The sequence below is a fragment of the Hyalella azteca genome, unplaced genomic scaffold (genome assembly GCF_000764305.2).
Source record: "Hyalella azteca isolate HAZT.00-mixed unplaced genomic scaffold, Hazt_2.0.2 contig5386, whole genome shotgun sequence".
NCBI lineage: Eukaryota > Metazoa > Arthropoda > Malacostraca > Amphipoda > Hyalellidae > Hyalella > Hyalella azteca.
The window spans coordinates 791,241-817,052 of record NW_025935579.1 but is presented as its reverse complement, the minus strand read 5'-3'; the positions used below and the strand labels follow the sequence as shown (position 1 = coordinate 817,052).

The window sequence follows — 25,812 nt, the reverse complement described above, 5'->3', positions numbered from 1 at the left end:
AATTTTTCTTCCCAAATTTTGTTGAAAACGTAAACACTGCAAGACTCTACATTAAAAAATGTGTTATAAATAAATAACTTAATTCCATCGAAGAAGCAAACGAAAGGAAATATTTAAGTAGATTCAATTCACTAATCTCAAACATATATTTTGAATATATAAGACCGGCAGTTCTTTGGTTGAAGGTTTAACAAACCAAATTTTAACATAAATAATGTAAGTTTTGACCGTGTTGAAATTTTCCGACACTTAAAAGTAAGATTGACCGATGGGCTAATATTAAAAATATCATTAGTTGCAGATCCGAAGTCAACCGATTCGACACTTCAGCGAACTCGGGTGCGAACTCGCCTGCGAGCTCGAACTTCATTTTCAACTCTGGCACTCATAACTCCTTCAATTATGAACTAGTCAGCACATAAAAATTGTGATCGATACCGGTGAATGAGCAAAGCGGCTGTTTACACGTAAATTGGATTAGTGAAATACGGGCTCTTGACATATAGCCTAAGTGAAAAATTAACGTTACATGAAATTGGCGATAGATCAGACCTAGGTAGTCTTTTCAACTTCAACGTTTGAGCGGTGCGATATTTCTATGAGTTTGTGAGCGTACCTTTCGGCGATGGCGTATGGCCGGACAAAAGTGCGTAAAGCGTTAGCGGAGGCTACTGCGCGCCATCACGGTGGGCCTCTAGGCATGAACCATTCATTCAATTCGTAAACAATTATTATCATGGTTGAACAACCATAATAATTATAAGTTCATACATGAATTTTTTATGCGCATAGCGCTGAGCGAGAATGACTTTCACAATGCCTCCTCTGACTTTCAATTATAGAATAGAATAGAAGTGTCGGCGTTGAAGAAATAGGCCCATGGCCTGTTGCCGATTCTGTTGCCGATTACAATGGAAGTGTTGGTACTGAAGAAATAGGCCCATGGCGTGTTACCGATTCTTGTACTTTTCGTGACTTGATTCCAAAAGGGATCCGGTCTTTTAAATCCGATCTTTCCATAACTGACGATTGTTTGATATAGCTGCTGGACTTACTGCCAGGTCCGCAAGGTGATAGGCATTTCAAGACTGAGCATATGCTCCTGCATAGCTTTGTCTAGCTCTACCGGTAGTCTATTCTTGATGCCGTTCGTACTCGGAGCATCAACGATGCCCTCAGGCAGGCTGTTCCACATGTCGAAAACTCGAAGCGAGAAGAAATGTTGTCGCATGGATGTGTTGCAACGCAGTTTTTATTTTAAAGCCGTGGCCTCCGGTGTTGGTTCTTGTTTGAAATTCTAGGACTCCTCCTGGGATCTTTTAGAAACCGTGGGTATACTTGTATACTTCGATGAGGTCACCATGCAGACGTCGATAACAGAGGCTTGGAAGCTTCATGATCGTTCTTCATAATGCTTGCCTTTTAATCCCGGAATCATTCTTGTTGCACGTTTTTGAACACCCTCGACTAAATTTTTGTGCTTTTCTAGTTTGGTGACCACACAACGTTTCCAAACTCGAGGTTTGGACGCATGACAGCGACAAACAGCTTCATCGCTTCTGCATCTAGGTACTCGTGTCGTATGAGCGTCTGATCAGTCCAAGTCGTTGAATGGCTTCATGAACTTGAGCTCCAATATGCTTAGAAAATTTAAACTCATTATCGATATAAACTCCTAAATATTTTTTAGTGTCGACTTCGACATAACTCTCTCGTTGCAACCATGTCTTCTCATACAGTCATACTGTAATCTTGCTGTTCATTGTTTTTGCCAAGGTGGATTACTTTGCACTTTTCAGCATTAAAACGCAGCTGCCACTCAGCCCAGTCAACTGACCTGTCAGGCTGTCAATATCACCTTGCAACTGTACTTTTAGCAACTTATTCACTGTATTCACTGTATGCAACTTATTCTTCACTCATAATTACAGAAGGCTATGAATTCGAAATTGCCGATCAATTTGGTTCCCATGGAATGAATATTTTTCTTGCTCAATTAACTATGAAGCGTTGTCGGATATTATGGCTCATATGCTGATCGGAGTTGAATGAACACTTGAAGTTTAAAACTTTACGTTTCAACAAGCATAACCATTAACCCGTCTTTTTTAGTTCTATCCTAACCCGATTTCCGTTTCCTGGCGAAATTTGTTGGGCACGCACGGAGCTTTAGAAGTTTAGCGCATCCGTTGGCGATAGACGCCTAGTTGTGACGGCGCGACTAAGCTTGTATTGTTACATTTCGGCTAGTCATTTTAGGGCTCATTTATAAGTATTTATCACAATCTAATGACCAATTGAATGATGGCGGTTGACCCTGTTCATAAAGAGCTACTGTCACAGTTGATGCTAAAGGAAAGTCAGCATTTTCCACCTAATCCTGAAAATGACTACTGGAAGCTGCAATATCATAAAATATCACAATGCGTGGGACATCCCGGCGCTACGCCAGCCCTGAATCGAACTGTTAAATTCAACCACTGCGGCATGCCTAATACATTCTAATTATTTAACTTATTAGTTAGTATTCAGTATTTTTTAATATAATTTTATTTAGTAGTTGATTTAATAATTATTATCATTATTAATTATTAATAATTAATAATGGGTTGAATTCACCCGTTTTGCAGTCATAACTAAAAAAATAATATATTGCCAAAAAAGAACTCGAAAGCCTTTTAGTACGCTAGCTCGAAGTGCAAGACAAAGGACGGTATTTCTGATTTGAAAGTAGATCAACGAAAGACATCGTCAGATTAGGGCAATGCTAACGTTCTTAATCAGTGGCAGGTTTTTAGTAGCGTATTCACTGACGAGGACAGGAACAGTATTCCAGCTATTGAGGAGCTCCCAGTCGGCTCTAAATTAACAAGTCATAAAATATAAGAAGAAAAGGTTCTCAAGCGCCTGGTCACTCTAAATCCCAACAAGTTATGTGGACCGGACGGCTTACTCAAAGAGTTAGCAACCGTTAGAGTTAGCAAAGGCCCTTTGACGGCCTTTTTTCGAAAAACTTTGAACGAAGGGATCTTGCCGGATGACTTCTTCTTCTTCTTTGCAGAATGTCCACTTGGAGTGGACTTAGAGCCGCAGGTCTGCCAGATGGATGACCGTTGGGCCTGAGAGCTTATTGCTTGTGGTTTTCAGCTTCTTTGTATATGAAATTAATTGCTGCCGTCTTGTGAGGTTGGCTGACATAAGCTCAGTACAGGATTGTGTAGGAGTTTACAGGGTACATATATTAGTAAATGAAATGAGTTACTGCTAATGTAATTTAGATAATAAAGGGCTGCTAATGTAACAACCTTGATTTAAAAAAAAAACTAGATATCACGTAGGGCAAAACTTCACGTTCCAATAAACCCTGAATCGAACACCTTGGATCTCTCCGGACATTCACCAATCAGCCGTGAACCACTCGGCTTTGTCCTCCTCTGGTCTTGCATAGAACCTGCCGTGCACCACCAGGTCGCAGATCGAATATGACTTCCGGGCATTGTTAAATTACGTAATTTTACGTTCACCGCACCTGAGGTTAGATTTCAGATAGCATAGTTCTGTTCCAAAATCTATCGTCTGTCGACGAGTGGCCGTTCGAGTGACGTTCGACCGAGGGCTGGTTCGACGCACGGCCTAGATATGATTGTCCAGAAGTGTTGGAGGCTACGTTCCGGAAGGCAGGAATAATGATGGTCCATTACATCCAGGGCAGTGGTGGTCTTCGGCAGGCGACCCTTCCTCAATCACGCGTTCGGAAGGTTTCGCTTGTTTTCGTATAGTAAGAAGTATCCTGTTTCGCCCTGAATATGTAAGACATGTCAAGTCTCGTTACGTCAAATCTCGTTTTATATGTCTCGTATCGTTCTATACTTACCAGAACACAAGTTCTAATGTCCGGGACATGAGGGGACTAGTCTTGTCCCTGTTTATACGTTTATTCCGGGCCAAATTTTACCCTCTGTCCCGTTATTTTTATCCTGATAAATCCTCGTCACGTCCCGGATGTCACGTTTCATTTATACAAAATTTACCCGAGACAATAGAGTCTAAATAATAATAATAATAATAATAATAACAATAATAATAATAATAATAAAATAATAATAATAATTGGAATAATAATAATGAATGTTTTGAATAATGAATGAATGTTTTCAATAGTGATTAGGCGATGGAATTTTAGAGTCATCCACGACTAATATTCAGTTTGAGGAGAAGAAATCCTACCGATGGCCAGCAATGTTCAATTATTAGCGAGAAAATTATTACTAATGTTATTATTATATTATTGATAAAATTTATGTAAGTAAAGTGTAGAATGCGATGAGTGAGTATAACCTGACAACCATGCGACATTCATCTGAGAAATTTGTTACTGTGAACACCTTATAACCTCCCGCAACGTTTCTCTAAACGCATGTAAATGCATCGACCCATCAAGAGAACTGAAGAATTCGAAAGGCGTTTGTTGCAGTATCATTCGATGTTTGATGAGTAGCGTTTGATAGCAATCTACTACACATTTTTTAGGAATTAATTCCTCTTAAATAAATGGTTGTGTGTTCCAGTTGCAAGAACAGAAGATTGATGTAGAAAAATTAGCACACCTATTTTGCACTAATTAATTTTATTTTAAATTATTCATGAATAAAATTACATTTCATCCCCCGCTTGATTTCGATTAATTTGTTAGCTCCATCAGTGAAGAGATAGTGCTCATGCATACTCTCATTGCACCTGCAATTCCACATGATTTTTGTTTACTAAATTACATTCATTTACAGTTAATTTAAACTTAATATATTAAAGTCAATTGTCAGGCCATTTGAATCTGTTAATTTTCCTTCAAGGACTCAAATTCGGTGCAACATACACGAGACCTGTCAGAGTTTGCACTCACTCGTGAATTTTTCTGTTTTTTTTTCTTACTCAAAATTTTAATTTTGCTGCCATGACTAGACTCATAGAGATATATTATTAGTATATATGGCGTTATTCACAGTAACTGAAGACACACTGCCTGAAAGCCTCATACGTAATTCAGCAGCCGCTCTCAACTTACGGGGGAGGTATACCCTAAAGTTTTCAGATTTCGCATTTATGGGTTTTAATCTCATCTTAAAGCTGAAATTCTGCTCTTTCCAATGGTACCACTGCCATCTCTGTACGTAAATATTTACGTTCATGACGTCTCTTTGAAGGGAAGCGGGTGGGAGAGTTCTTTAACTAATTAGATATAAAGTAATTAGCTGCTGAAATCTTTGAATATAGTTTCTACTTGAGTTGTGCTGCAGTTACATGCAGAACTTATCGCCAATGAAAAAAAAAATACAAAAACGGAAAAATGCGTATAAAAAACTAAGGCTAAAATAAAAAATCGGGCTTCGTTACTCGATTGGAATGGTCTTTACAAATGGAATGGTATATGTCTCATTGCTGTAGCTTCAAAACTCTATAAGGAGGAGTAGGCTTTTCCGTAGTACCCCTTTTTTGTCCGTTTTCTATGAATTTCACGTTTTTTATCAATTTTTCCGAAAAAATTACACGAATAAAAATGTCTTAGAATTTTGTTTTACATATGAGTACCAAGTTTCAAAGTGATCCGTCCGCAAACAAAAAAGTTTTTCCAGAGGGTATACCTCTCCCTTATACATAAGGTTAGGCGGACTTTCTTTACTTTGCCTTTACGTCGTTGGGCTCGAATATGGCGTGTCTTGTTTTACCTTTAAATTGATTTATTCCTTTCCCTCATTATTTACCGTCACTATTTATTTACCCCTTCCATCGACTTGCAATGTTCCGAACTTGAAATATCCCTGCAACAGCAGAGGTTGGGGATAGGGTTGGAATAACCCTACAACAGCAGAACCCTACAAGTCTAATGCGTCAATTTCTTAACTAACGACAACGCTGGCTTGATCTTCACTAAGTTTGAAAGAATAGTTGCGGGTATCGTCAAATTGCAGGCAGGGCGACGGAACATCTCGCCCTCGTCACCTAACTAATAACTTCGAAGATGAGAAGCTAGGCCAGCCCGTGGTAGACATGATACACTGGTCCATACGAGCGTCTTGGGACTTGTAGGTATTGTAGCGATTAATGGTAGAAATTTAGTGCAATAAAACTTGTACGTAGTCGAAATCGTAACGAAAGCAGTAGAACTAGCAATCGAAATTGCAGCGAGTGCAGTTGAACTTGCAATCAAAGTTGCAGCGAATGAAGTTGAACTTGCAGTCGAAACTGTGAGAGAGCAGTAGAACTTGCAGTCGAAACTGTAGAGAGTGCAGTTGAACTTGCAGTTGAAACTTCAGCGAGTGCAGTAGAACTTGTAGTCGAAATTGTAGAGAGTGCAGTAGAACCTGTAGTCGAAGCTGCAGCGAGTGCAGTTGAATCTACAGTCGAAACTGTAGGGAGTGCAGTAGAACTTACAATTGAAACGGTAGCGAGTGCAGTAGAACTTACAGTCGAAACTGTAGCGAGTGCAGTAGAACTTACAATCGAAATTGCAGCGAGTGCAGTAGGACTTACAGTCGAAATTGCAGCGAGTGCAGTAGAACTTTCTGTCGACGCTTCAGCGAGTGCAGTAGAACTCAACGAATCCATTGAGTAATTTAATATTACTTTTTAACAAGTTCTAGTCTGCGGTTTTAATTTTAGATAAAATAGAGAGGGAGTAGCTTTCGATTGCAAAATATGACGTGGAAAATCCTACGTCGTAGATTAATTTTGTTCTTATCATTAACATTGTTCTTCTAAAATACGATAGTTTTGAGTTCAATGCAGGGTGTGTTTAATGTTAAGTAATTTAGGTCTGAGCTGGGTTTCCAGGAACGAAACAGATCGCACTGATGCACCGCCGTAGCAACGTTTGTAGTTGTGGCCTCCATCCAGCCTGCCTGCGGTCTGCCGCCGCTATTTCACCAGCATTCAATTCTAAGTCTAATTATCTTCCTAGTTCTGTGATTTATATATTCCTTGCTTTCAGTGACCGATTTTTTTACGTTTTGTTAAGTCTGCTCAAATCGATGCTTAATTATCATGTGCGATGCTTCAGACTTCAATTCAACTTTAATTGTTATTTCAAGACTTCTCTTTAACTTCACTTCTTGTTTGTTTGTCTGTCTGTCTGCTACAAATCTTATAATCGATATTTAACACACTTCTACCTGTCCAATCGATCTGAAATTTTGCACACTCGCGTAAAGTTGGAGACAATGCATGAATCAATTTACAGAATAAATAATTTTATAAATTATATATATTTTTTCCTTATTAAAAAAATTAAAAAATAATTTCGTCTGCTACAAATCTTATAATCCATATATGACACAATTTGACCTGTCCAATTTATCTGAAATTTTGCACAATTGCATGAAGTCAGAGACAATGCATGAATCAATTGACAGAATAAATAATTTCGAAAATTTACAAAATTTTGATAACTCGAAAAAATTTTGAAAAATATTTTTTTCAATATTTGAGAAAAAAAAATTAGAAATTCATTTTACATGTGTAACATCCAAGACACTGGATTGTTCAGAAGTGTTGTCTTTAAAAAGTAATTTCAAACGCATATTATTTTATATTCTAAGGTATAATATATATAAGTCTGCTATCGTTTGATCGTGTTCACAAGCAGAAATTTCTTGCGATCAGTTCAATACTATAGTAATATGCCCGGTAATTTTTTATTTATTGCAGAGTGTAATGTATTTAAGTCTCCCATCGTTTGATCGTGTTCACAAGCAGAAATTGCTTGTGTTCAGTTCAAGACTATAGTATTATGCCCGGTAATTATTAATTTATTCTAGGGAATAATATATTTAACTTTCCTATTGTTTGATCGCGTTAACTAGAAGATATCGCTTGTGTTCATTTTAAGATTATATTAATTAGTTCAGTAACTTTTTTAAAATTCTAAGGTATAATATATTGAAGTCTCCTAACGTTTGATCGTGTTCACAAGCAGAAATTGCTTGTGTGCAGTTGAAGACTATAGTAATATGCCCAGTAATTTTTTCTTTATTCCAAGGTATAATATATTTAAGTCTCCTATCTTTGGATCGCATTAACTAGAAAATATCGCTTGTGTTCAGTTTAGGATTATAGTAATAAGCTAAATAACTTTTCATATTCTAAGGTGTAATATATTTAAGTCTCCTATCGTTTGATCGTGTTCACAAGCAGAAATTGCTTATGTTCAGTTCAAGATTATAGTAATATGCCCAATAATTTTTTATTTATTCTAGGGTATAATATATTTAAGTCTGCTATCGTTTGATCGCGTTAACTAGAAAATATCGCTTGTGTTCAGTTTAGGATTATAGTAATAAGCTCAGTAACTTTTCATATCCTAAGGTGTAATATATTTAAGTCTCCTATCGTTTGTTCGTGTTCACAAGCAGAAATTGCTTTTGTTCAGTTCAAGATTTTAGTGATATGCCCAGTAATTTTTTATTTATTCTAGGGTAAATTATATTTAAGTCTCTCATCGTTTGATCGCGTTAAGTAGAAGATATCGCTTGTGTTCAGTTTAAGATTATAGTAATAAGCATAGAAACTTTTTTTTAGATTCTAAAGTATAATATATTTAAGTCTCCCGTCGTTTGATCGTGTTCACAAGCAGAAATTGCTTGTGTTCAGTTGCAGACTATAGTAATATGCCCAGTAATTTTTTATTTATTCTAAGGCATAATATATTTAAGTCTCCTATCGTTGGATCGCTTTAACTAGAAGAAGTCGTTTGTGTTCAGTTTAAGATTATAGTAATAAGCTCTGTAACTTTTCCTATATTCTAATGTATAATATATTTAAGTCTCCTAACGTTTGCTCGTGTTCACAAGCAGAAATTGCTTATGTTCAGTTCAAGACTATAGTAATATGCCCAGTAATTTATTATTTATTCTAGGGTATAATATATTTAAGTCTCATATCGTTTGATCGCGGTAACTAGAAAATATCGCTTGTGTTCAGTTTAGGATTATAGTAATAAGCTCAGTAACTTCTCATAGATATTCTAAGGTGTAATATATTTAAGTCTCCTACCGTTTGATCGTGTTCACAAGCAGAAATTGCTTGTGTTCAGTTCAAGATTTTAGTAATATGCCCAGTAATTTTTTATTTATTCTAGGGTGTATACTATTTAAGTCTCTCATCGTTTGATAGCGTTAAGTAGAAGATATAGCTTGTGTTCAGTTTAAGATTATAGTAATAAGCTCAGTAATTTTTTATATTCTAATGTATAATATATTTAAGTCTTCTCACGTTTGCTCGTGTTCACATGCAGTAATTGCTTATGTTCAGTTCAAGACTATAGTAATATGCCCAGTAATTTTTTATTTACTCTATGGTATAAATATATAAATTTGCTATCCATTGATCGCGTTAACTAGAAGATATCGCTTGTGTTCAGTTTAAGATTATAGTAATAAGCATAGTAACTTTTTTTTAGATTGTAAGTATAATATATTTAAGTCTCCCATCGTTTGATCGTGTTCACAAGCAGAAATTGCTTGTGTTCAGTTGAAGACTATAGTAATATGCCCAGTAATTTTTTATTTATTCTAGGGTATAATATATTTAAGTCTCCTATCGTTTGATCGCGTTAACTAGAAAATATCGCTTGTGTTCAGTTTAGGATTATAGTAATAAGCTCAGTAACTTCTCATGTTCTAAGGTTTAATATATTTAAGTCTCCTAACGTTTGCTCGTGTTCACAAGCAGAAATTGCTTACCCAGCAGGCATCTGACGTTGAAACAACGTTGATTATTGGTTGATTTCAGGTTGAAATGTTGAACAACCAAAATTAAACGTCATATCAACGTCGAAATCTGACCAACACTAGAAGGGACGTAAAACAACCTTATTTCAACGTTGAAATAACGTCGATATTGGTACGTTGAATTTTTACTAATTTTTAAACGTTGAATCAATGTTGATTTCAGGTTGAAGTGCTGAAAAACCAAAATTAAACGTCACATCAACGTCGAATTCTGACCAACACTAAAAGGAACGTGAAACAACCTTATTTCAACGTTTAAATAACGTCAATATTGGTATGTTGAATTTTTACTAATTTTTAAACGTTGAATCAATGTTTATTTCAGGTTGAAATGCTGAACAACCAAAATTAATCGTCATATCAAGGTCGAATTCTGACCAACACTAAAAGGAACGTGAAACAACCTTATTTCAACGTTGAAATAACGTCAATATTGGTATGTTGAATGCTTACTAATTTTTAAACGTTGAATCAATGTTGATTTCAGGTTGAAATGCTGAACAACCAAAATTAAACGTCCGATCAACGTCGAAATCTGATCAAAACTGGAACGGATGTAAAATAACTTATTTCAACGTCGAAACAACGTCGATATTGGTACGTTGAATCTTTATTTATTTTTAAACATTGATCAATTTTCATTCTAAACCTTCTTTCACCCCGATCTCAATGTCGTAATGCGTAGTTGATTCAACGTTGATTCAACCACCGAATGCCTGCTGGGTTATGTTCAGTTCAAGACTATTGTAATTTGCCCAGTAATTTTTTATTTATTCTAAGGTATAATATATTTAAGTCTCATCTCGTTTGATAGCGTTAACTAGAAGAAATCGTTTGTGTTCAGTTTAAGATTATATTAATAAGCTCAGTAACTTTCTTGCAAGACTTTTCCTTAACTTCACTTCTTGTTTGATTGTCTGTCTGTCTGCTACAAATCTTACAATCGATATTTAACACACTTCTACCTGTGCAATCGATCTGAAATTTGGCATACTTGGTAAAGTTGGAGACAATGCATGATTCAATTGATAGAATAAATAATTTTATAAATTAAAAAAAATTTTCATTATTAGAAAAAATAAAAAATAAGTTCGTCTGCTACAAATCTTATAATCCATATATGACACAATTTTAACTGTCCAATTGATCTGAAATTTTGCTTAATTGCAAAGTCAGAGACAATGCATGAATCAATTGACAGAATAAATAATTTTGAAAATTTACAAAATTTTTGATATCATAAAAAATTTTTGAAAAATAATTTTTCTTTTAAATATTTGAAAATAAAATTAGAAATTAATTGTACATGTGTAACATCCAAGACACTTGATTGTTGAGAAGTGTTGTCTTTAAAAATTAATTTTTAAACGCATATTATTTAACTAAAAGTGGATGCGGCCCCGATATAAAAATTTTTTCCATGTTCTTGTAGTAGCGACCACATAGATTATGCGTAGTTTAAAGTTGACATTAAGAACTAGGCGCGTGAAAGGAGGGGTTGGAAGTTGGTGACATAGAATGCATTGGTGTCGACCTTTTCTTTTTTTGTGATAGCTTTCCGATAGCCCTGTTGAATTTTCGCATGTAAATTGCCCTTAATAACTACTTAATGTATGCAATTTCGCCTCTTGTTCCGGCCCAACATATATTATAGCTTATAGGCGCGCTTAGTTAATCATTGCAAATCTTGCCACAAGGCTATTGCCTGATACGTGTGCCACCTTCTATTCAGTCGATCGCGATGTGAATACTCGGTTCACTATCTCGCCTTAGGGTACGTACACAGTGAAAGCAGGTTCCAGCGTGCTGGTTAGTGGTTACCTGCTGAGGCTGGCGCCTGAAACAAGCGCTAGTGGGTGTTCACAGAGAAAGCAGGAAACCAGCTGCGACCTAATCAGTGCTCTGGGTGAGGAAGTGTATTATTAGTCTATTCTATTAGTGTACTTTATTAGTGAACTTAATTGGTGTACTTTATAAGTGTATTTTATTAGTATATTTTATTAGTGTATTTTACTAGTGTATTTTGTTAGTGTATTTTATTATTGTACTTTATTAGTGAACTTAATTGGTGTACTTTATAAGTGTATTTTATTAGTATATTTTATTAGTGTATTTTACTAGTGTATTTCGTTGGTGTATTTTATTAGTGTATTTTATTGGTGTATTTTTATTAATGTATTTTATTAGTGTAACCATGTTTTCACAATAGGCTCATCTGAGGTACGAAATAATTCATTAAAAAAACAAAGAAAATGGAGCGTTTAAAGATACAACTAATTCAAAAAAATGACCATATGCCAAGCAGGTGGAGCAGATAAGAATGTGCAGTGCATTCCGGTAAATAGGTATAAGCAGGTTGTCGGCAAAAGCCTATTCGTACAGGTTTTCACCGTGAACAGTACATTATTATCCTATGTTCATTCTTGTGGCAGGTTGGAGCAGGTTGCCCGCGTGGACAAACCTGCTCTCACTGTGTACGTACCCGTAAAGCGATTTACTATCTTAAGCCGGTTCACTATCTCGTTTTAAATCAGTTCACTATTTCGTCTTAAGTCGGTTCACTATCTTGTCTTAAGTTTCAATCAAGAGCGTCAACTAGCTCTCTCACTAACTACAACCTTCTTGAGGTTGGGCCGATCTAAGTTAACCTAACATTAATTTAAATCGCCACTAGTAGGCATAAAGCCACTTCTGAAAACCGCCGTGCATCTAAAAATATTTTACTTGCAATACATCTTATCATGTATCTTCAACAGCATTTGAATATATTCACAGCTGTCATACGAGTCATGTGTTTTCTCCGCTAAAAACTAAATATGCTTATAGAAAGAATTTAAATTAAAAATTATCATTTGTTTGCTCATGGTCCTATATAGCTACTTGCATCAGTTGCACGATTCATTACACAAGTCATTCCTTTATAAAATGAACCATTGTAAAATAAATGACATGGATCATAAGCATGATGTTATAACATCATTATAACATAACACCATGATCATGAATTATAAATAAAATTGATTAATAATTCGTTATACTTCATCCGTTACCACTTCAACAATTAATTTACTGCTTATAAATATATCCGACCAACTTCAACCGAACGCATTAGACACCATTTGTTCGACTATGGTCCTCTGAAAAGCAACTTTCTGTCAACTCCTGTAAACATTCATATAATAATTCGAATTAATTTGCAACAATACATTGTGTATGATTATATAATTGCAGGTATATGATTTTATTATGTTGATTTTCCCACCTATAGGTTGTTGTACGTGTATCAATAATATTGACTATTGACGTGAAAACTCGTATCACTGCACGCGCAGTGACAATATGGAGATGAAGGTGCGAGGGAGGGGCAAGAGTTACAAGGTAAAGGGAAAGGGCACAAATGCCTATTGTGCCTATTGCCGCACTCAACTCATAACGTAAAAAATGTTTAGGTCTAACATAACTTGCTGAACATAACATAACTTGTTCAAATTCACGTGCGAACCCCGACAAGCTGATATGAATTCATATCCAATCATTAATATGGAGTAGAAATATTAGTGTTAAACGATTTTGAAATTAATTGAGGAAATTTCCGCACGTGTTCAAGTTTCTAATTAAGAAACAATTATTCATTGTATATACTATACTAATTTTATTAGTGAAGACATTATATAGCGGCCCGTCTTTCTGCCAAAAGACGGTCGCGCTTTTTCCTCATTCCAACGCATTACTCTAAGCTGAATTTGGACATGGGCTTTTTTCGGTTCACTCTAGACTGATCCGCCCACTCTAAACAAGCGTGGCAGGACCCGGTAATAGTGTGATGGTCTGTCAAAAAATGCTCTTAGATTCACCTCCGACGCTGCTGTACGCCATTGTTTCACTCATTGATTCATTCAGACTTTGATTAGATAAAATTTATTGATTCATTCGAAAACGAAATTGATTCATTCAAACGCCATTGATTCTATTATCTCTTTCGTCGGCCATAAACGGGTGTGACAGGTGGCAAACGGAACTAGAGAACCAGCCTCGGTATGCAGCCGTGCACCACCAAATTTGTGCACCAATCAGCCTTGAAAGGAACGCCTAGCATATTTCCGGATGACCACCAATCAGCCGTGGAAATTGCCCGAGGACGCGAGTTTGGGCCGGCAGAGGACTTGGGATGGGCCTGTGGCCGCGGCCTCTGCGGCGCGGCTTTTGGAGGCGGCGGACCAAATATCCAGGGCTCGTCTACTTGCGGCGGCGAAGAGAGAGAGTGGCTTGAAGTCAGAGAAAAGTTCGACGTGGGCCCGCTCCTCGCTCGCGTCACAGCTCAGTGACCCTCGGTGTAGGCCACCATCAGAGGCGTTAAGGTCGGGGCCCTGATCATTGACATGAAACCATTCCCTGTTTTTAATTAATAAAATCAATTCTTTTTTTTTTGTTGGAATGGAGAGTGTGGGATTAAGCCATCCGTCGGTAACCAGCCCGTGACATTATATCTAGCTTTAAATATTAGGAGCTTCCACCATATTCTGAAGCGAATAGCCCATGCGTATTCTCCATGCGTATTCGCCACCATATTCTGAAGCGAATAGCCCGCTCCCGGCCGGCGCTGTACGTCGCATGGACTTCGTCGTCCATTTGAACGCCCGTCTCTCCCACTCGGTGAACAGTGTAGTAGGAAGTTGCAATTAAATGATTTCCCATGGATTTATGTGTTCATTTATATTTTTATTCATTAAATGGTGCAAGGTCCTTTAATCCGAACTTTGTAACCTTTTTCTAGTATGGACCGTCAGCGAATAAAGTTATAGTTAACTTGTCCACTCCCGCGCTACAACTTACGTGTTGAAGTATTACTTAGTACTTGTTGAAGAAATCGATTCCATAAATTTCGTGCTCCCGCCAGAATTGGCGGGAAGCCTTGAATGACTTTATGGGTCTATATTTTTCCTATTACTGTCTGTTTTACTGCTGTGACAAGCGCTTGGACAATCGCTACACTCATTCCCACAGTGTCAGCAAGTAATCTCGTTCCCAACTATAGCTTTCTCTCGCATGAAAATGTCAAAGACTTGTAATTTGTCTACAGTCCATTTTGCCATAATAATTAATAGTTATCCGCGTTGTAAATATACTGCCTTCAGCCGTTGTAAATATACTGCATGTAAATTTACTGCCTTCATTCAATATCCCGCTTCATCCTAAGTATTCCTTGAATTGTAGCGATGGTACTACTTCCATCCGGACTTCTGGTGAGGGTGACGATAGGACCTATCCGTACTTAAGAGGTGATGCAACTGGTTACGTCCATTTCTGTGTTTAGTTCATCACAAATATTATCTAATCTATTGATGATATTATCAACATGGCAGGGGTTTAAATTATTCGAATTTCGCCTCTGTACCATTCTAAATTTGCTGTCTAAATAACGCAGTGCGAATAACTTGATTTCAGCAAAATATTTTGCATTGATGATATTCTCAAAGCTTTTCTGAGGTAAATAACTACATTATTGAAGAAACACCATCAAATTTAATATAGGATAAGAAAATCCCGTGCTAAGAGTAACCCAGTGAAAATTTACAGACGCGACCGCTTCTGATTTGGATTACCAGAAACTGGGGCGACTCTAAACTTGTCAGGGAAGGGCGAGTTCAGTCAGTCTTGTTCCCAGTCAGTGGATTCTCCTCCATTGGGTGATCATTGGGTGATCAGCGCTGCCTCAATTAGGGCATCGCTGCAATGATGCACGTTAAGAACTGGAGTACCCGCAAAGTAAAATTTAAATCATGAATTTTTAGAGTCACATACGTTTAATACTGGATTTATTCATATGAATCATGATTTATTCATATGAATCATGATTTATTGCACTGCTTGAATTATCTCTCGTGATAGAATAGAATAGAAGTGTCGGCGTTGAAGACATAGGCCCATGGCCTGTTGCCGATTCTCGAACTTTTCGTGACTTGATTCACAAGGGATCCGGCCTTTGGAACCCGATCTTTCCATAACTGACGATTGATTGAGATAGCTGCTGGACTTATTGCCTGCTCCGTAAAGGCTTGTTCATTCTATTTGCACTCACTTTTACTGACTTCACTGAACTGAACTGAAATTCGGTTATTCTCTGGCACGGATCATAAAAAAATGCGAAAAGAGTTCCGAAAACGGCACAGTAAAAAGTTAAAAATTTAGAAATTTGGGACCACGAGCACGAGCGTCCGCTCCCGACCACGGCTTAACGGAGACTTAAGCTAATTTCTGTATTTTTATTATTGTTTTTGACATTTAAAACAAAAAACATGTTGAGCTGGTTTGCTAATAGAATAAAAACATTTTTTATGACTCACGTTCAAATATTTCATGGCGGCGGTTTTGCAGTTCGAGTAAACCTTTGAGAAGTTGGTATCAGTGCTACATTGGTTCTTCAGCGCAATCGTCTGGAAAGCCACATCGTCAAATGTGTTGTCGGGTTTCAGCTGTTGAGAAATAAGCATGGAATAAATATTTCGAGGGATGAAATTTGAGAGACTCAAAATTGCGGGCTCCCTAGATCAGGAGATTTTGAAACATTTTTACAACACTTCTCTTTAACTTCACTTCTTGTTATTTGTTTGTTTGTTTGTCTGCTACAAATCTTGTTACAAAATTTAATAAACTTCTACTTATCCTATCGATCTGAAAATTTGCACACTTGTGTAAAGTTGGAGACAATGCATGAATCAAATGACAAAACAAATGATTTTAAAAATTAAAAACAAAAAATTTTTCATTATTAAAAAAATTGAAAAAATAATCTTGTCAGCTACAAATCTTTTCCCCAACATGACATGACATGACAGCAGTCTATGACACACTTTTACCTGTCTAATTGATCTGAAATTTTGCATAGTTGTGTGAAGTTGGAGGCAATGCATGAATCAATTAACAGAATAAATAATTTTTAAAAAATTTTATATTAAAAAAAGTTATATATTAAAAAAATTGAAAAATTAATTTTTGTAATATTCGAAAATTAAATGAGAAATTCATTGTACATCTGTAAGATTGGATACACTGGATTCTTTGGAAGTGTTGTCTTTAAAAAGTAATTTTTAAACGTATATTATTATTCCTCATGCAACAAGAAAACTCGTATTGTAAGGAGTAATGCTCCACAAACTAAACTAGATGTATAGTATCCCATTGCTGTTCACTGGCCACTGCTAATGCTTAAGAAAACGCTACACATATCAATTCAGCAGGCAACAAGCGGGAATAAACTCATTGCAAAAATGCAGATTGGGTCCTTAATTAGCACATAAGCGAAATTGTTCATACAAATACTCAAGTAATTGCACAATGAGCTTAGTGCACCAGTATACTGAAATACTCACGAGCTTGGCTGATTGCAACAAACACTTAGAAAAATTGAACAGAATTGGATCACATCTTGCTGCATCGTTCACCGTAGGCAAAGTTGCGTTGATGCCGGGGCATGTAGCTGTTGGGGAAAAAATGTATTCGATGGGTTTGGTATTACTACCATCTACACAATGATGAAAAAGCAAAGGCTGAATCTGAAAAAAGATCTTTCAAGGCAAAACTGACGAGCACAAATCATCAGTAAGTTTAAAATTGAGGAAAATAAATCTTGAGCTCCACTGACGCCTATCAATTCGTCATTTAGAGTGATCAATTCATCGTGTATGATCATTACACGATCAATTCATCGTGTATGAAGTACCTGTTGAACGTCTCCAGCAATACATACTGTTTGGGAAACTAAAAGTTCAAGTCGAGAAAACGGAATTCAAACTTATCCATCTTAGTTAGCTGCAAACGCCTATAGAAAAGTACACAATTCGATTACATTCGTAATTGAATATGTAATTCCCAGATTACATCTGTCGATGTAATCGGGGAACGAGTTCCCAATCGTATAGGCTTGCTCAAAATGCTTAACATGTTAATAAAATTAGCTCAATGAAAATATTGAGTCTTTCTGTATCCGTTGACGAAAAGTAAATAAATCAAAAGATGTAAATTTCGATATGTCGTCAACCAACTCCCACGCAGCCGACGGGGTTTGCCTCACATATTAGATAAAAATATTTGTTGTTGAGCTTAGACCCAAATCGATCAATTTAAGCTTGAAATTATGTGAATAGCAATAGGAATGAATTGAAGCAAAATAACTCTTATTACACTCACTTGAAAACTTCACATACTCCGTTTGGTGCTGCAGATAGCAAGTTTTGGTTGCAGCCACTACTAACTGCACACCCGCCTTGAACGCTATTTTACAAGGGGATTCACCTCTGTAAAAATAACATAATAATCAATTTAGTGTACAAAATTAGCAGGTGCCTCCATCGAACGCTTGACTAAATTTCGTTAAATATACACGATATTATATTTCAAAACCAGTTATTCACCACCTCACCCCCCCTTCTTCTTTTTCTTCATTCATTTTACACTTTTTTCCTTTATAATACATACATCTCACAACAATGTCTCTCATTCGCTTTAGATTACAAAGTTATCTAAAGCGAAATTTATCTTTTATTTACACTCCACCAAAAAAAGTCAATGACCAGCAACGCCTCATTTGATTCAAAAAGTACCTTCCTGCCACACTTTTGCAGCCACAAGATTTGCACCAGGTAAATTTCACCCATTTAATCATTATGAACAAAAAATTCAAAGCTGAAATATTTTAGAAATGAGAAGTAATAATACAATCTACATTAAATGCTGTTTTGTTTATTAAATGCTGTTCGCGCTAGATCGAAGTTACAAAATCATAATTTATTATTCAAAAGTTAAATCATTCGTTCATCGTTCCTTCAATCGGTCCAATCCCGCTCCTTTAGTTGAATCGTTAATTTCAATCAAATATAAAACAATCAAAAATATCACGACCAATTTGAATAATTGACAATTATACGTTCTAAAATCTCGTCAATATCACATCATCGTTTGACTTGCAAGCAAAGCACTTAATTACGCCGCGGACGAGGCAACGGCGGCGGCGATCAGAAGCATCAGAGCTCGCGTCATCTTTTCTTTGTGGTCTTGGCAGCGGTGCGAAGGCAGGTCGTGTGTAGGCAGGCAAATACTGCTTGATCCTGATGCATTCTGGCTATATTATAGGCTTTGGATTTGTTGGTACAGATGCTAAGATATGCGCACTCAGAGGCTGTTATTAATGATGGATTGTGCACACATGCGAGAAGAATCATCATCAATTTTGTTGTCTCTAAATATACAAAGCTTGAATCTGAAGGACAGAATGTTGTCTATTCATATGATTTTGAAAACTTGTGTTCCAGCAAATGACTTAATATTTTTCGATGATTCATTTTCTTTGGGCAAAATATATATTATAGCTATTTATTTTTGAACTCAATTTCACTCAGATGGTATTTAATTGGACCACTGTAAAGGCGAATGATATGCACTGTGTCAAAAATAATTGCAATGAATGAATTATTCGAATATAATTACTTTTTTAGTCACATTACAGTTCCGGTGCTCGGTACTAACACATCTTTTACTAAAACGACATGTTTCAAATTATTAAATACTATAATTAAGTTATGCATTGGTAATAATTTGTAAAGTGGCTAATATATATACTGCACGTGCAGAGGTGCAAGTTTTTTAACATTCCTCATTCATTAACAGAAGCTGCGATGACAATAGGTGAATTGAAAATTCATTGACTGAATTTGTTCATATAATAAGCTGCATTCTGATGAAAAATCTCTATCCACTTTCACCAGGCATCATTTGTCATCATTTGCACGTCACCACGATCATCATTTGCGTCATCATCCCATACTTCCGTGCGGTCACGTGTCGGTCGACAATGACTCGTTAAGCCCTTGAAAAACATCATGGCTCTCACTTTCGACTTGAGTATAATTACATCTTATGCTCATCTGATGCATGAATTCACCTAAATAATTTTTCTGACAATAACTAATAAACACTGCCTAAATTTTATTTGTTGAGAGAATTATATGTACCAAATATTGTCTCGTCATAACATAACATAACATATTGATCTCGGCGCTGAAGTGTAGGCCTGATGTGGCCTGTCGCCGATTCTTTTCCTTTTCGTGCCTTGTTTACAGAAGATCTAATATCGTTTCATTTGACCGGATCTTTTCATGACTGACGATTGTTTCAAGTAGCTACTAGACTTTCACCGGGTTCGATATGGTGCTAGGCATTTCAAATCTGAACATATATTTTTCCATAGCTTTATCTAGTCTGTTCTTGAACGCGTTCATACTTGGAGCGCCAACGATGTTATTGGGGAGGCTGTTCCACATGTCGGTGATTCGAAGCGAGAAGAAATTTTGTCGCGGGGAGAAGTTGCAGTGCAGTTTTTTTAGCTTATAGCCGTGGCCCCTGGTGTTGGTTCTTGTGCACACATGCGAGCAGAATCATCATCAATTTTGTTGTCTCTAAATATACAAAGCTTGAATCTGAAGGACAGAATGTCATGATATAGATCAAGGATTTTTCCGTGACTGTACGCGAAATTTAATCTCTAAATTCTCACCACATATTTCATTATAGCCGTACAGTATGAGCGCCTCAGCCGAAGCGTCTGCGGGGACGAAAATACGACGCATTGAATTCCAGGATCTTTTTTCTCATTTATGGAAAAAAGGCGCTATTGTGCTCGCCAAGTCCGTCCGTCTGTCTGTCTGTCCGTCCCTGACTTCACGTTCTCGTCGACGAGAAAATGCGCGCTCTGTCACTGCAGGAGTACTGAGTTATATTTTTATATCGTAGAATGATATGTAATGCAGAAGGACTTGACATGCTTAGCTGCGTTGTCGCGGAGCGATGTTCAATTTTACGAGCCTCAGACGTGATGGTCCATGTGCATTCAAGCTAACAAAATGATAGCAGTCGATAAATCTTGAGGCCTGATAAATGATGTGTACATTCTATTGCATAATTATAAATGAAGCAGTCGGACTGACATGCTTAGCTGCGTCGTCGCAGAAAGACTTTTTATTTTACGAGCCTCTGGCTTGTTGGTCCAAGTGCATGCAAGCTAACAAAATGACAGCTTTCGTTCAGTCTGATAAATGATGTTAATGGCGTCTGCAACTGATGTTATCATTTTAAGAGTCACGTTAGAGAATAGATGCTTTGTTTTGTGCTTACTCTTGTTTCGAAAAAATAAACATTACAAGGTGGTAGCTGGTTTCAGGAGAAATTGGTTTTGTAAACAACCAGAGAAAATATAACTTTGCAGCATTAAAATCAAATTCGCGACTAACTCGACTTCATTATTGGCCTGCTATGATAAATTTAGATAAAAATGGGAATTCTCGTGGTTTTAAGATCCAAATTGGATGGTGGGGTATGCCTGAAAATTTTTAACTGCATGACATGGCCAAAACAACTTCATGCGTGAAAATTTAACGCTAGTTACTAAGGTGAATGTATTTGGAAAGTATTTCTCACAATATATGCTTCAAAACTCATATCTGGAAAGAAGGTATTCCCGAATTATAAGATAAGCATCGAAAATATTTTAACATTCGCCGAGTCCATAGATTATTATGTGAAAAAATTAAATCTGGTCGTTTGCGTCTTAAAATGTTAGGCAATGTTAGACACAGTAAGAAAATTTGAGCGCATAGATGAAGCGCTCGATACGTTGGTCATATACGGTGGAGGTTGTGTGTCTGTCTGTCAGACATGAGTTTGAGAATGTGGTCAGATACGTTGAAGGTTGTGAGTGTGGTCAACTATGTTGAAGGATTTGAGAGTGGTCAAATACGTTGAAGATTGCGAGTGTGGTCAGATACGTTGAAGGATGTGAGTGTGGTCAGATACGTTGAAGGATGTGAGTGTGATCAAATACGTTGAAGGATGTGAGTGTGATCAAATACGTTGAAAGTTGTGAGTGTGGTCAACTATGTTAAAAGATGTGAGTGTGGTCAAATACGTTGAAGGTTGTGAGTGTGGTCAACTATGTTGAAGGATTTGAGAGTGGTCAAATACGTTGAAGATTGCGAGTGTGGTCAAATACGTTGAAGGATGTGAGTGTGGTCAGATTCGTTGAAGGATGTGAGTGTGGTCAAATACGTTGAAGGATGTGAGTGTGGTCAGATTCGTTGAAGGTTGTGAGTGTGGTCAAATACGTTGAAGGATGTGAGTGTGGTCAAATACGTTGAAAGATGTGAGAGTGGTCAAATACGTTGAAGATTGCGAGTATGGTCAGATACGTTGAAGATTGTGAGTGTGGTCAAATACGTTGAAGGATGTGAGTGTGGTCAAATATGTTGAAAGATGTGAGTGTGGTGAGATTTGTTAATTTATGATTTTTATCAGCTCATATCATTTCTTACGGGTTACGCCGTTCATTCTACATTTCAGCGCTGAATTCGAACTTCACCTTCGAGATTACCTTGCACGCTCGGAGAACGAACAGTTGCTTCCAAATAAATTCAATTAAACCAGTTATATTTGCGTTATTTCATTACACCAATTCGAGCTCCATTTTAAAGTTTACCCCAAATCCCTTCAACTTTAATCTTACTTCAAGGAACCAATCTTTAAATTTTTTACTTATTTCCGTCACTTTCTACTGATTTTTTCTCAAATTCGTTCTTTCCGAAAAGTGCGTTAGCACACTGAGTGACAATCTAAGCTCAGGTGAATTAATTTCGTTTACTATAATCTCACTTGATTTACCGGCCTTAAAAAATTTAGTGATTCACCATTTCTTCAATGTTCAATTCATTCAGGTTATCCCATTCTTCGCAGTGTGAACCGTAAGCCTGGTGTGTAGCTTGTGGCGACGCAACTGCTCCGTATTAACGGCTCCGTATTAATTAACTGCTCCGTATTAACGGCTCCGTATTAACTGCTCCGTATTGACTGCTCCGTATTACCTGCTCCGTGTTAACTGCTCCGTATTACCTGCTTTGTATTAACTGCTCCGTATTACTGCCTGATTTGCCGCTATGATTTCTCATGATGCTTCTATCAAGCATTGCTCTTACTCATGGTATTTCGCTAACCGTCCTATCCAATCCAAGAATTCAAGATTGTAAATCATCAAGTTTAATTTCACGCCACTTCCCGTTTAAATAATTTTTAAACGTTAAATTTATTTCACTATCTTCTCCTACGATTGTATATAAAATTACTCATGATGCATGCAAATACATGCCGAGGTAAAGGGTCAGGGCATTCATGCAGAAGTATGAAGTATTTGGCCCGATATGTATGCCAGTTCTGCTTGCACAAGACTCACTATAAGTACGCATTCTTCGAGCTAACTCTTTAACACTTAATAATAACTGCGCATTAAGTCCGGAAATAAACATACGAGCTCGGTAATATTTCGATTAATAAAATATGATAAAGTAGAGCAGTTCATGATAAAACTTGTTCAGCACTTACGAGTACAGATGAGTAACCTCCGTTAAAACTTAACAAATAATTTTTTCCGCTAAAACTTCACAGCTAAACTAAATCGCTGCACTTATGTACAAACTCCACAAAAACTTCACAAATAAAATAAATCTCTGCACTTATGTACAAACTCCGCAAAAACTTCACAAATAAATAAATCTCTGCACTTATGTACAAACTCCGCAAAAACTTCACAAATAAATTTTCCTCGAAACAGCTAACGAGTCACTTTGAACTTGTCGGAGAGAATACCAAACAGCAAGCAAGGTTCTTGGTCAACGACCCAAAATTCTAGATAACTAGCGCAAGAGCTCCCGGCATCGTTGTTACTACGAACATGTGGGTAGAAACGCTTCCTTCGATTTCTAGAGGTAGTTGGACACATTTATGAAGAGCGACCATAAAACTCCCTTTTAAGTTTAGACCTGGCGCCTGAGATAATCATGATGACTGTATGAACAGTTTATGATGGCTGTAAAGAAGAGTTGTTAATTGTTCAGAATAATAATTTACAACAATATATATAATCATATACAAGGATATCTGTGTCAGGTGTCAGAACCTATGTGTTAAATTTGAAGAGACTGTAGAGGCGCGTGGAAAGGATATTTATAGAGTCAGGATATTGTCGGGACCAAAAAATTTTATACCTAGTTCCAGAATCATAAGACATTGCGAGAGCGGGAATGAAAAATAAAAAGTTGGGAACAAAAATTAAATTCTGATTTTTTAATTGTTATACATAGATTAATTTTAGATACATATTTTTTGCATTCTATAAAGAGAATCAACTGTGAGTTCAATATTTTATGTAAAATGTGAAATTTTAGTTTGAAATAGTCTTCCTGTTGTTAGCATAACAACAGCAATTTGTTTTCTTCCTATCAACGTGATTGTCAAATAATTAAATGTGAAGAGTGAACACCCGAGATTTTATATACTGTAGATGGGGAAATTGAGATTAGCCAATGTTGCCTGCAGCTATTTGATTAATTTTTCTAAGAATCCTACACAAATTAGAGTGCAAAGTTAATATTTTGGTATAGTTGGGCAAAATTTGTTCCGTTATGCAAGTTTGGTACCCGAGAATACTTTTTAAATGATTTTCTAGCACTTTTTCGATGAGTCCAATGATGTTTTTTTCCTGGCTTACATGAAATAATAATACAAAGAAATATAATATTACGTCGTTATTGAATAAAATTTTATTGATCATCGGATTACACAGTTTGTCAAAATCTTCAGAATACAGTAATAAATTAAATATAAATGAGCGGACGAATTCCTTGGAGAACTAATTATTAATGATTGGCGACGGTATCTATGATACACATGGTAAACGACTCATTCTGGAGGATCTTTTGCAGACATGCGGCCGTTTTATCAAATAACAATCACATGTTTGTAACTCCGTCCGCCAATCACTGACGGATCTTCCAGCTAAACCCCTCCAATCTAGGCGAGAAATCGGCCGCAACGTGCACTTGAACTGCTACGTTTACTTAAGCGAGTTTGGTAGTTCGGCCCCAGGGTGTTTTTTTTTTGTTGTGCCTGTTCCTATGCCGTCAAAATAATACGTTTTAAGTGGTTATTTTCAGTAGCTATTTCTCAGTGGTTTATTTCAGCTGCAAAACCGAAAACTTTGCAGCTGAGTGTGCCGTTGCAACCCTGTTTAAAGTTCACAATGCAGTCCTTGCGAAAATTGCATTCGGAATTGCCCATTGCCCATTCTTTTCCTTGAATTTCATAACGAATTACCTGAGCCATGCAGCGAGAAAAGTCGGAATGAACTGCGCTTAAATCCGGTTAAATTACAGGATTACAGGTGTCCGAAAAATTTACTAGAGTGGAAGTAGATGATAACTGAACTCATTTTTGAAGCCTGTTTCTTATATAGCATCAGATCCCAATTACGGTGGCTTAGGAATTGGCCATGCTGGAGTTGTTTTGGCCTCTCTCTCCTGATGGAGATAAGCTAATCGTGAAGGTAACTGAAGATAAAGTTATGTCATGAAAATTCAGTGCCGATTTGTAAGTCCTTCAACGGTAAATTTTTGAACATGAGTTTATATTAGTCAATTTCAACGACCCTTATTCAAGTAAAATTCATGACGACGAGATTGGCTAATGCAAACACTAAAAAATACACTAAATTTAGTGTATTTGACTACAAATGAATGGTTCTGTTCATGATAAAATTTTGCAAAACGTTTATAAATGTTTAAGTTTGAGGTTTTTATGCATAAGGTCTTCTAATAAAAATACCCATCTCTCCACACATTTTTTTTATCTGCATCAAAATAGATTCTATGTTAATAGATGCGTTCCTGCATAACATAAACATTTTGATACATTCGAACACTATTTTCTGGTTCAGCTGAGTATTATTTGATTTTAGCTTTTAGTATATTGAACCTAACCGCAGTTACCGAAGTTATGGCAGGAGAGACTCAGGCGGAAAAGCATGGAGACTCGGGTCAAACAATTTCACGATGTCAAGACAACGCCGACCGCTCACGGTCAGTCAGCGGAGCTGGAAGACAAGTAAGAAGTCATGTCCATAGAACCAGGCCTGTAAATAATGTAAGAAATAAACGCA

General features: G+C 36.7%; 1 protein-coding gene across 1 annotated transcript; it reads right to left on the bottom strand.

The window, feature by feature from the left end:
• Nucleotides 1–15,285: 15,285 nt before the first annotated feature.
• On the bottom strand, nt 15,286–18,861 carry LOC108668926. Its single transcript, XM_018156184.2, has 5 exons — nt 18,766–18,861; nt 17,970–18,076; nt 17,153–17,259; nt 16,127–16,255; nt 15,286–15,541 (listed from the first exon to the last, which is right to left on the bottom strand). Exons 1-5 carry the CDS (start codon nt 18,816–18,818, stop codon nt 15,500–15,502), a joined length of 438 nt encoding a protein of 145 aa, XP_018011673.1. The 5' UTR covers nt 18,819–18,861; the 3' UTR covers nt 15,286–15,499.
• Nucleotides 18,862–25,812: the final 6,951 nt, after the last annotated feature.

Coding starts and splice junctions, on each gene's coding strand:
- LOC108668926 (XM_018156184.2), bottom strand. CDS start 18,818: ATGACGCGAGCTCTGATGCTTCTGATCGCCGCCGCCGTTGCCTCGTCC. Junction 16,256..17,152: donor TGTTGCAATCAGCCAAGCTC/GTGAGTATTTCA, acceptor ATTTCTCAACAG/CTGAAACCCGACAACACATT. Junction 15,542..16,126: donor CCGCCATGAAATATTTGAAC/GTGAGTCATAAA, acceptor TTTACTTTGCGG/GTACTCCAGTTCTTAACGTG.